The following is a 12,744-nucleotide window of genomic DNA, read 5'->3' as shown; positions in this document are numbered from 1 at the left end:
AATTAATTATCTGAAATAGAAAATAATTCTGAGGTACAAAGTTTCTGAGTAAATACTGATTTAATAGTAATGATTAACAGGTTACCATTAAATCAAGTCAACTAATCCGTCAGTAATTAGCAACAAAAGAGTAATTTATAGAGCTTATTTTTATAACAGAAAAGAGAAATAAAAAATTACAGCAATCTTAGGAAACTTGTTTTGACCATAATTCAATGGACAAGGCAGGTTATCTAGCTAGTTCACTTCTCCCAGGCTTTCTTAATCCATATTCGTATTGCTGACAACATTTAGATGTCAAAATGAGATTACCCCAGAAGTCCTTGCCTTGCAACTGATGCCTTTTGTAACCAGAAAGCTTACTTTAAAGGGGCCTGTAGTTTGAACTAAATCTGGGAAAGAATAACTTGTAATTTGTAGTTAGCAGTCACCTCCTGTCCCCACACCCATTCCTCTAGTTGCCACAAAGGGAACCCCAACCTTAGAAGATTAGGGTACTCAATTTATACTTAACCTCTAGCTCAAGAAAGAAAAAGGAACTTATCCACCAAGACTGGAAAATGGAACTTAATCTTACTCAACTCCACTTTCTTCAGCTGTCAGAAAGGGAAACAGCCTTTAAAAAGAGTCTTATAATCCTTTATTTTATTCTTACAAAGATATATGTCTTACTCTAAATTATCTGCTACTAAATGATAAAATCTTATCAACCTATTCACTAAATCTATAGGTAACCTAGACTTAAGAGAATATCTATGTTATTTTGGCTTAGCTGTTAGGGCTAGCTTTTCCTAAACTAAAGATCTTAATCCTACAATCAAATGAAAAATGAATCAAAATAATCAATACTAACTGATTGAAAGAACATTCCTTTTCACAACAAAATTCAAATTCCTTTTGACAGAGATGGGGAAGTTATGGAGAGGAGACATTTTAGAAGGTAAAGATGAGCTCCTATTTCACAGAATCTTGAGAATTGGAAAGCACCACAGAGGTACTCTATTCTAATCCACACCTGCATGGAAATTCCTCTACAACAGTCCTGACAAGTATTCACCCAACATTTACTTGTAGACCTCTTGTGATTAGGAATGGACTACTTTCTGAGGCAACTCATTCCATTTTTTTTGACTGTTCTAATTGTTAAGAAGGATTTTTTCCTTTTATATACAGTATACACCTTTTTCTCTATAAGTCCTGACCTTTGTTTCTAGTTCTGCCCTTTCTGGCCAAGCAGATCAAGTCTAATTTCTCTTTCATATGACAGCCCTTTAAATACATGAAGGCAGTCATTTCATGCCCTCTAAGTCTTCTCCAGGTTAAATATCTCTAGTTCCTTCACCTGATCCTCAAATGGTACTTTAACCATATTGATCACTGCATCTTCCTTTCACTTCTCATTCCCTACCTCATTTTTAGTGGGGCTCACCTCCAACTTAGGGGAATAATTCTGTTATTCTTGGTCTTTGTGATCTCACTTTCTGGATCCTATTTAAGTTCTCTTTTCTAGTTACTTCTCTCACTCTCTGGAAGGCTTAGCCTTCTTCAGTTGTAGGGTAGACAGCACTCCCTCCTTTGGCCAGCTTAGCCTGTATTTCATATTCATACTTCCCACCAGGCAGTCAGGGAAATATAAAATACCCTTCCCCTTCCTTGGTTGTTTTCATTGTATAGAGGTAGGAGGGGTGCTCAAGTAAGGTAGAAGGATCTGTCCTTTAGCAGATATGTGGTGGATCCAGGGTGAGGATCCTTCCAGTGAAAAGCCATTGAGCCAAAGCCCCCACCTCTGACTGCTCAGTCACTTCCATTCACAGTGTAGTCCTTCTCATTAGAATAGGAAAATTAGTTAGCCCTCTGGGAACTCAGTCACTGACATTGACTGAATGATTCATCTGTTTGCTAATCTCCAAGTGGTTTCCTTAGCCTAATCCTGTACACATTCATTGTTTTTTGTAGTGTCCATAGCCTCAAGGAGATCTTGAAACCTGATCTTTACAAAGGGAAGGTAATTGGTCTGAAACCCCAGGGGCCTCCTTACACCACTCCTCCTGGGCTGTGCAAGTATATATAGTCCTGGACAGGATGGGATATACTCATACCCGCACCATGAAGTCAGCAGCGATTTTCATGCTGCTCAGTGGCATTGCCATGCTGTTGCAATTCCAAGTGGGTAGGTGCTTATGGGAACAGACTTCCCAGCTAGCATCTGCTCCCAAGGCAGAGAAGCACTTGGCAAGTGGGGCTGACAGACCTGTGTGTGTGTGTGTGTGTTGAGGGTGGGGCTCTGTCAGACTGGGGCCGAGTACATTTGGTTTAAGAGTAATCCTAATGATGGGTAAAGTGTGGTCAGATCCCCTCAGGAGACTAATTGGTAGTTTGTTATCCTTTCCAGACTGTACATTATGCCCACCTGTGACAGAGGATGTCTTTGCATTTATTAATGGCACACCTGAACAATATATAGATTTTGTAAGCAAAAACACGGATAATCAAGAAATTATAGAAAATGCCAGAAACCTGAAAGCCTGTATTGATTCAAAACTGACAACCGAGGACAAGGATGCTGCTATCAACTTGGTGGTAATTTTGATTCTCTCTGTGTGTGTGTGACTGCATGTACATGTGTACATCCATTCAAAGCTTAAAATTCTTTCTGGATTCTTCCATAGTCCAGATGCTGGCTCAGTGAGGAGTTCATGTAATTCTTGTAAGTATAGAGAATCATCCACTGTCTTGTGGTTCAGCTCTGCCACCCTTACTCCAGTTTCAGAGGAGGAAGAAATATAGTTTAATTATTGAATGTAGGAAGGATAAGGTACAATCCAATGGGCTTTGTTCATTTCTGTACCCAGAAGTGCCATACAATTCAATTCAATAAGCATTTACTAAGTACCCACTACATAATAGCTAGATGCTAGCAATACAAAATAAAAAAAATGCCTCAATTTCTGCCCTCTAGTAACCTACATTCTAATTGAAGGGAAGGATTCAGTATGTACCCAATTGAATATGATACAAGCAGAGTGAGAGGTCTAGATCAAGTATTATAGGAAATTTGAGGGCTGAGAGAACGTCCCTCTCAGGGACTGAGTTGGAGCTTAAAGGGAGGAATCTTAATGGACAGAGTTTGAGGGAATTATTTCAAGGGTGTATGAAGGTACAGAGATGATGAGGATGATGATAATGATATCAGTTTACATTTATGTAGTACTTTAAGGTCTACAAAGTACTTTATGTAATTTATTTCATTTGAGTTAGGTTGAGGCAAGGCAAGTGGGATGGAGAATAGCTTGGTTTCATTGGAATATAGACTATAAGATGAAGAGTAGTGTAAAACTAGAATAGTTAGGTTGGAACCAGATTATGGAAGGCCTTGAGTGACAGAGTCAGGAGCTTAAAATTATTTGGTAGGTAATTAGGAGACATTGAAGATTTTTGAGTAAAGGAGACATGCATGAGAAAGTTTTTTAGGTGTTGGTATGAAGGATGAATTGGAGAGGGGATAGCCTAAGTATAAGGTGTGTTAGAAGGCAATTACAATGATCTAAATGAGGAGAAATGAGGCCCTGATCTGGACTGGTTGCAGCAGGAGTGTGGAGGAATGATTGTATGAGAAAGATATTGAGGAGATAGAAATGATAATATTTGTCATATGATCAAATGTATATGTGAAGGAGAAGGAAGATTCAAAGATTCCATACAATTAAAAAAAAAACATATATTAAGTTACCTCTAAGGGCAGGGCATTGTGCTAGGCTCTCAGGTTATAAGGAAAAGAAAGAGTCCCTGCCTTCTAGGAGATCATATTTTATGGAGTGGGGTAGGAATGGGCAGTGTAGCTGAATGTTACAAAGGAAAGAGTGCTAGATATAATTAGAAGTCCTGATTTTGAATCCTGGCTCTGTCATTTACTACATAGGTGACCTTGGGCAAGTCACATGGGCTTTATGGGCTTCAGTTTCCTGATCTTTAAAATGAAGAGTTTGCACTAGATAATCTCAGGGTCCCTTTGCACCTCTGACTCTATAATCTTCTGATCTTATATATACAGACAAGTAGTATGCTGTTCAGTCATTTCAGTTGTTTGCAACTCTTTGTGACTCCGTTTGGGGTTTTCTAGGCAAAGATACTGGAGTGGTTTGCCATTTGCTTTTCCAGCCCATATTACAGATGAGGAACTGAGGCAAACAGGGTTAAGAGCCTTGCCTAGGGTCACACAGCTAGTGTATGTCTGAGGCCGGATTTGAACTTAGGAAGATGAGTCTTCCCGATTCCAGGCCCAGTGCTCTATTCACTGAGCCACTGGCTCCGTCCAACCATAACCCTAATTCCAAGGATGAGAACAAAGAAAGGTCATTGGATTTGACAATAAGGAGGTGACTTTGGAGAGAGAATTTTAGTAGAGTAATTTAACAGAAAGACCAAAGAAAAATTAAGTCTAATCTCAACTCTAACTGCAGAAATACCGAAGCCCATTCACTCTTCCCTAACTGTTGGTGCAAGTGAGATAGACCCATATTTCCTTAATACAGCCTCTCAGAATATTCTCTCTTCTCTATTGCTGTCAATATTATTGCATCTTCCTAATGTCACACACCTGTAACCTTGGATTCACATTTGCCTCTTCCCTCAACTTCCCTCTGTACTTTGCCTACTCAGTCACCAATTGCTTCAATTCTCCCTTTGCTTCCTTCCCTCAAATTTTCTCCCAGCTATCCTTTCCTTTCCATTCCTGTTGTCTTTACTCTAGTCTGATTTTATGTCAACTCATGTCACTGCCTCCAGTCTTAATCCCCGTCAATCTATCTTGCACAGTATGACCAGGGTCCCTTTCCTTAAACAAAATTCCATTAGGCCACTTCCCAACTCAAAGCCTCCATTAACTCTCCAAAGGTTAATTTTACTCCTTAATAAAACTTGACATTTTAGTCCCCTCCTCCCCATTTTCTTCTTCTTCTAATAACTAAGAGCATTACTCTTCCTATGCCATATTCTTTTTCTTTAGTAATTTTCTTGCAACTTCGCTTTGTAGTAATGTTTGTATTGTTGCTTGATGCCTCATAAACTATTGATTTTCTCTTTGCAGAAGAAAATAAATGGCAGTCAATACTGTAATGACATGCTGATCTCACAAAGCAACTGAATGCCTGGACTTATCCTGAATCTTCACACTTGGCAATTGATCCATGAAGATGCTTAGCCTCTGAGTCAATAGTGCTTCCTCTCACCCAGTGCTCCGTTCCCCCTCTCCTGTTGCAGAATGGCAGCTGACATAAGAATCTTCAATAAACTCCCTGCAATTCAACTGTGGATATGTGTTTTCTCTCAGCCAGAAATGGGACATACTAGGGGAATAAAAAATTGGAGATGTCCTGGCTATATAGATTGGAGGCTACTGTCACATCTAATTCATTACTTAATAGTTAGCGACCACACATAGTCTCTAATATACAACACATGGTCATCGCTGCAGATAGACAGAAAGATACACACAAGACAGAGTCATAGATTGATACACATTTCTCTGTCTTTTTCTGTACTACTTGTTGGTTTCCATTTTTTTTCTGTATTCTCTGGATTTATTTGACTTCTTTTCCCCTGCCCCCAACTCCATCACTTCTCTGAAGGTCCAGGGATTTGCAACTCCAGTTTGGTCATTCCTCAGAGCACTGGAGAATCCCTTAGTGGTCTTTCACTAGTGAATTCTCTCACTTCTGGGTCCTAGAAAGCCCCTCCAGCCATGCCCTTCTTTCATTATCTCTGGGTCCCAGAGATTGTCTCATTTCTCCCCTTCTTTGCTGGCATCATGGGTTCTTCCACCTGGGTTCCTTTTCCGTTGGAACAGTTTCCTATCTTCTCTCCCTCTCCTTCATTACCTGAAACAAAACCAGAGCTCTTTTGAGGGGTTCTATATTTTCCCCCTGTTTATAAATACTGGGTAGCAGTGGCCAAAATAACAAACACAAGGAAATTGTAATGGGAGGCAATGCTGCCTAGTGGATAGAGTCAGACTTGGAGCAGAAAGACTTATCTTCAAAACCCATCCCTATTATATACTGGTTGTGTGGCTATAGTCAGGTTACTTAACTTCTCAGACTCAATTTCCTCACCTCTAAAATGGAGTTAGTGATACCAACCTTATAGGGTTGTTGGGAGGCTGAAACAACACAATACATCTGTTAAAGTTTAAAACACTCTATAATCATCAGTTATAGTTAAAAGAAACTTTAATAGCCTTTGACATGTCAATGGAGCTAGAAGCCTGATCCTTCTGAGATCTCATCCCTTGGTTTTCTGAGCTAGGATTTCATGGCACCTTTTCCCCTGAGATCAAACTCATCTCACCTCTCACCCATTCAGGCTTTCCCCACCCCTTCTGCCAATTCCTCACTTTGAAAAAATCACAGGGGTGCATAGAGCATGGACCACATGTGCTGGAACACCTAGCCTATTTCTTTTGCATGATTATGAAGTAAACACTATTTATTTCACCAGGCTTTGGCACACTTCTATCAAAAGTCCTGTTGGGTTACTTACTGGTTTGTTTGTTTGTTTTTGCTTTTTGGTGAGGCAATCAGGGTTAAGTGACTTGCCGAGGGTCACACAGCTAGTAAGTGTCAAGTGTCTGAGGCTGGATTTGAACTCAGGTCCTCCTGACTCCAAAGCCAGAGGTTTATCCACTGCACCAACTAGCTTCCCCGGGTTACTTACTTTTAACCACTTGTGAGGTGTCTAATAAACCTGGCAAATCCAAATATAATTTTACAGGTAAGTCTGGAAGCTGGATAATTCAGGACAAATAGTATCAGATGTTGAAATTATGATTTTCAACAAGTTAACAGGTAGCAAAGAACTAAGAAACACCATCATTGTTCACATAGAAACATATATAAATGGAGTCTCATATAGATAAATAGACACATTCGTCACTTTGTCCATTTTTTTCAGTCCTTAGGATAGGGACTGGAACTATGATTTCATTGGTATAGTGATTTCTTGGGTAAGGAAACTCCCTCTACTAAAGCATGTTGGCATCTTCTTTGCAATTTAGAGTTAGTTACCCAGGGCACAAGTTCAGTAATTTGCCTAGGATCACACAGCCAGTATATGTTAGAGGAAGGACTTGAGCATAAGTCTTTCTGACTTTAAGATTAGGTCACTATCCACTATGATATTGTCTTTCACTCCATAGTTATTATAAATTTGTGGGAAATGGAGCCAGGGAAAGTCTGTTGTAGCATCTCAGAAAAGTGGAGATTTCACACTGTTGTGTGAATGCCCATTTCCTAAGGCTGTTTCTCTCTCCCTCTCTCTCTCACACACACACACATGCATACACACATGTATATATGTATATATATATATAGATAGATAGATACACCATTAATTCTAATTTTATTAACTTATAGCCAGTCCAAATTTAATAGTACATTTAAAATTTATTTGGCAAAGGCCATCATACTTTATTTTTTCTTTCTTTTCTTATCTATCTATTAATTTTTAGCATTCATTTAAAGAAATTTTGAGTTCCAAATTCTCTCCCTCCCCCACCCATTGAGAAGGCAAACAATATGATATCATTTGTACTTGTGAAGTCATACAAAACATATTTGTGTATTATGCTGCAAAAACAAAAAGTGAGAAAAATAAAGAAAGTGAAAAAATATGTTTCAATCTGTACTCAGAGTCCTTTGGAATTGTCTTGAATCATAGTCTTGATTAGAGTACCTAAGTCTTTCAAGTTGTTCATCATTATAATATTGATATTATCATGTACAATGTTTTCCTGGTTCTACTCATTTCACTTTGCATAAGTTCATATAAATCTTTCCAGGTTTTTCTGAAAGCATCTCCCTAAAATTTCTTACAGCATAATAGTATTTCCTCACAATGATATACCACAACTTGTCCATTGCTGTTTAGTCATTTCAGTCATGTCTGACTCTGTGACTCCATTTGGCATTTTCTTGGCAAAGATACTAGAGTGGTTTGCCATTTCCTTCTCCAGCTCATTTTATAGATGAAGAAACTGAGATAAACAGGGTTAAGTGACTTGCTCAAAGTCACATAGCTAGTAAGTGTCTGAGGCCAGATTTGAACTCAGGACTTCCTGACTCCAGGCCTGACTCTGTGCACTATAGCGCCACCTAGTTGAACAACTTGTTCAGCTTGCCACCAAGAAAGAGTTGCTGTAAATATTTCTGCACATACAGTTCCTTTTCCTTTTCCTTTGATCTCTTAGGGATACAGATCTAGTAGTAATATTGCTGGGTTGAAGGGTATACATAGTTTTATAGCCCTTTGGGCATAGTTCTAAATTGTTCTCCAGAATGGTTGGATCACTTCACAGCTTCACCAACAGTGCATTAATGTATTTTCCCCACATTTCCTCCAGAATTTGTCATTTTCCTTTTCTGTCATGTAGCCAATGTCAGATGGAACCTCAGAGTTGTTTTAATTTGCATTTCTCTAATCATTAGTGATTTAGAGCATTTTTTCATATGATTATTGATAGCTTTGATGTCTTCTTCTGAGAACTGTTCATATCCTTTAACCATTCATCAACTGAGGATTAGCTCTTACTTTTACAAATTTGGCTCAGTTCTCTATATATTTGAGAAATGAGTTCTTTATCAGAGAAACTTGCTATACATATTCCCCCACCCCAGTTTCCTGTTTTTCTCCTAACTTTGGCTACATTGGCTTTGTTTGTGCAAAATCTTTTTAATTTAACAAAGAATCAAAATCATCCATTTTACTTCTGTTATCCTTGCTATCTCTTGTTTGGTCATAAATTCTTCCCTTATTCATAGATCCAACAGGTAGATTTATCCATTCCTCCCTAACTGATATCATCCTATCTAAATTATGTACCCATTTTGACCTTATCTCGGTATACAGTGTGAGATATTGATCTATGCTTAGTTTCTGCCAAATTGCTTTCCAGTCTTCCCAGCAATTTTTGTCAAATACTGAGTTTTTGCCCCCCAAAGTTTGAGTCTTTGGGTTTATCAAACACTAGATTATTAGGGTTATTTACTACTACATATTGTATACATACCTAATCTATCCCACCGACCTACCACTCTATTTCTTAGTCAGTACCAGGTTGTTTTGATGATTATTGCTTCATAATATTGTTTGAAATACAGTATTGCTTGTCCACCTTCCTTCACATTTTCTTTCAGTTGATTCTCTTGATATTCTTGACCTTTTATTCTTCCAGATGAATTTTGTTATTTTTTCTAGCTCTATAAAATAATTGTTTGGTAGTTTGATTGTTATGGCACTGAATAAGTACCAATAATAATACTGGTATGGCTACTTTAATATGGCAGTGACTAAATCTTGTGTGATCCTTACCATAGCTCTACAGTATTTTTTTTTTTCCTGGCTGCTTTCAGTACTTTTTCCTTGATGTAGAAGCTCTGGAATTTCACTATCACTTTCCTGGGGGTTTTCATTTTGGGGTCTCTTTCAGGAAATGATTGGTGGATTCTTTCACTTTCTATTTTGCCCTGTGGTTCTAAGATTTCAAGATAGTTTTCCTTTATAATTTCTTGAAATATGATGTCAAAGCTCTTTTTTTATTGTTTTCAGGTAGTCTAATAATTCCTAAATTGTCTGTCCTTGATCTATTTTCCAGATCAGTTGTTTTTCCTCTGAGATGTTTCACATTTTCTCCTAGTTTTTCATTCTTTTGACTTTGCTTTATTGTTTCTTGATGTCTCATGAAATAATTAGTTCCCATTTTCCCAATTATAATTTTCAAGGAATTATTTTCTTCAGTGAACTTTTGTACCTGTTTTTCTATTTGGTCAATTCTGCTTTTTTAAGGAGTCATCTTTCATCAATGTAGTTTTGTACCTCTTTTATGATTTAGCCAAATCTAATTTTTTAAGGAGTTCTTTTCTTCAGTGATGTTTTGTACTTCTTTTGCCCTTTCGCCAATTATATTTTTTCAGATGCTATTTTCTACAGCATTTTTGTGTCTCTTTTTACCAAACTGTTAATTATTTTTTTTCCATAATTTTCTTGCATCTCTCTCATTTTTTTTTAAATCAAATTTTCCTCTACTACTCTCATTTGATTTTTAAATCCCTTTTTTTGGTTCTTTCTTTAGCTCTTCCAGGATTCTTGGGTTTGTGTCCAATCTGAATCTTTTTTTTTTGTGGCTTTGCTTGTAGCTCTCTCATCATGTCATTGTCTTCTTCTGAGTTGGTGTCTTGACTTTCCCTGTCACCATGATAACTTTTTATTGTCAAGTCCTTTTTCTTTTGTTTGTTCATTTTTCTAGCCTATTTCATGACTTTGAATTTTATGTTAAAGTTGGGTTCTGCTTATCTGGAGGGAGGCCACTGTCCCAAGCTTCAGGCTTCTCTCTCCTGCCCCCATCCCGCTGCTGCTGTTTTTACAGCTACTTTTGGAGGTTTGTAAGTTTTTGGTGTTTCAAAGGTGGTATGATCCAGGGAGAGTTGTGATCACTCTCTCCTGGTCTATGCTCTAGTCCTTACCCAGGAAAGACTCCAGCTGTCTTGTGGCAGCAGGTAGTAGCACCCCTGTCTGCCCTGAACTGTGACCCAGAACTAGGTATGTGAAATGGCATTGTGCCAAGTGCTACTACAGGGGTCTCCTGTAATCTCTTTCTGACCAGTTTTAAAATTTCCTTGCCATCTCTGGGCTGAGTGTACCTGAAACTGCTGCTCCTGAAACTGCTGCTCCTGAAACTGCTGCTGAAGCCACTTCCAAGGCCCACAACTGGACCAGCCTCCACCCTAGTGTCACAGACCTCTCCTTCTGACCTCTTAAGTTGTCTTGGACTAGAAAAATGTCTCACTCTTCCTTTTATTGTACATGCCACACCAGAATTTGATTTGATTCTTTATTTTGAAGTTGTTTGGAGAATAATGCTGGGAGAGTTTGGCTGTAATGCTCCCTCTACTCTGTCATCTTGGCTCCCAGTTCAGGTCTTTTTATTAATCAATTAATCAAAAAATGTTTATTAAATGCCTGCTATGTGCCAGGCACTATTCTAGGCAGCAGAGATACAAAGACAAAAATGAAACAGTCCCTGTCCTACAAGGAACTGTCTTAGGGGAGGCAATGCAGTTTTCCCTTCCACATTGCGACTCTCCATCATGGTTTTGATATATCATGGGTTGGCATAAGAAATTAAATGGGAATTTTTTGGGAGTTTTGTGGAAGTGGCCAGAAGATGACATAAGAAGTTTAAGAAGTCAGAAATTCATAAAATATATGTATAGTGTTGTATAATATCAACATATTTTGTCTTTTAATACCATAATAATTCAGACTTTTTCTCTGGTATGAAGGGAGGGCCAAAAAATTTTACACAGATTTTCCAGGTTGCAGGGGTGCCACACCCCCAAATCCCCATGATGGAAAGGATAACTGTATATGTGCTTATACGGATATACAAAAATTATACAAAATAAATAAAAGAACTTTTTTTCTACTTCTAACTTGGGGAGGAAGAAGGAAGGCACTAGATAGCAAAATGTTATGCATGATTTACATTGGTAAAAAATTATTTTATGTCATCTTTCTTTTTGGTGCTACTATCTCTGGTACCTCTAACTTGACTTCAAGACTCCATGAACATTCCTTGCTTAACATATTAATGTACAAAGATTCCTCTGCACTGATGAGATGTCCTATTCATTATGATTCTAGTAACTTTCTCATAGCCTGGTTATTTCACCATAGACATTGAACTGGAATTCTCAATAATGATGACTATAACAAGGGCAAACTAGGCCTGAGGTTCATAGCTTCAAAGATGTCAAACTCAACTCTCAGGACTCACATGGTCCCCAACTCTCCCCAGTGAGGCCTAAAGCAGATTAAAATGTAATTGTGAAATGTTTAACAAAATAAATAAAAATACAATAAAAATTGATAATACTAGTTTGTGGTTTTCTAAATCAACATAAGGCTGCAGAGATCTATTTCTATTTGAATTTTATATAACTGGCTTACATCATGTTTCATTATCTCCCTTCACATTGAAGGTTGGTATCTTAAGGATTCACGCTGGATCCTGGATCTCCATAATTTGACCAATGTATGGAGGGATTGGTAGTGGGGAGCTACTATCTAAATTCACACAGCAGCTTCACCATTATGGTAAGCTGACTGTGATCCTGAGTTGCTGAAGCAGCAGAAAGAATTCAAGGTGCAGGTAGTGAGGAGTTCACTGATCCTTTTTTTTTTATATATATAAAATGTAAACCCCTGAGGGCCAGGAATTGGTTTTTATTCTGTCTTTGCAGACTCAGCCATTTTCAGAGTGCCAAGTAGGTTGATTTCTACAATGCCCCTGTGCTAGTACCTTCTACTCTTCATCCCTCTTCCTTTTTCAACTTCCTTTTATATGTTGTCTTCCCTCATTAGAATTCAAGCCCCTCAAGGGTGTGAACTGTCTTTTTGCTTATATTTGTCTTCCCAGTTCTTGGCACATAAATGCTTTATAAATACTTGTTGGCTGACTGACTGGTACTTTTTCTGGTCCCTACACTTTCACTGGATGGGTTGAAGGGAAAACAGATTGGTTGTGGGAGATGGGTTAGGAAAATATTGCAAACATCCAGATAGACACACACAACAGAGAAAACATATGCTTAATGGGGCTTTTAATGTTGAATACCACATAACTATAAGGTAGGGAAGGTAGAGGAAGATACACTACCATTGTGCCCTGGGCATGTCTTGCTTGATCTCCAC

General features: G+C 38.2%; 1 protein-coding gene across 1 annotated transcript; it reads left to right on the top strand.

The window, feature by feature from the left end:
• The first annotated feature begins 2,082 nt into the window (after positions 1-2,082).
• On the top strand, positions 2,083-5,291 carry LOC114046909 (major allergen I polypeptide chain 1-like). The gene is made up of 3 exons (XM_027867522.1): positions 2,083-2,170; positions 2,393-2,580; positions 5,087-5,291. The coding sequence occupies exons 1-3, from the start codon at positions 2,083-2,085 to the stop codon at positions 5,141-5,143; spliced, it is 333 nt and encodes a 110-aa protein (XP_027723323.1). The 3' UTR covers positions 5,144-5,291.
• The last annotated feature ends 7,453 nt before the right edge of the window (positions 5,292-12,744 follow it).

Source organism: Vombatus ursinus, unplaced genomic scaffold (genome assembly GCF_900497805.2).
Source record: "Vombatus ursinus unplaced genomic scaffold, bare-nosed wombat genome assembly UNPS02014786.1, whole genome shotgun sequence".
In the NCBI taxonomy this organism is placed as follows: domain Eukaryota; kingdom Metazoa; phylum Chordata; class Mammalia; order Diprotodontia; family Vombatidae; genus Vombatus; species Vombatus ursinus.
This window is presented reverse-complemented; position numbering and strand designations above follow the sequence as displayed.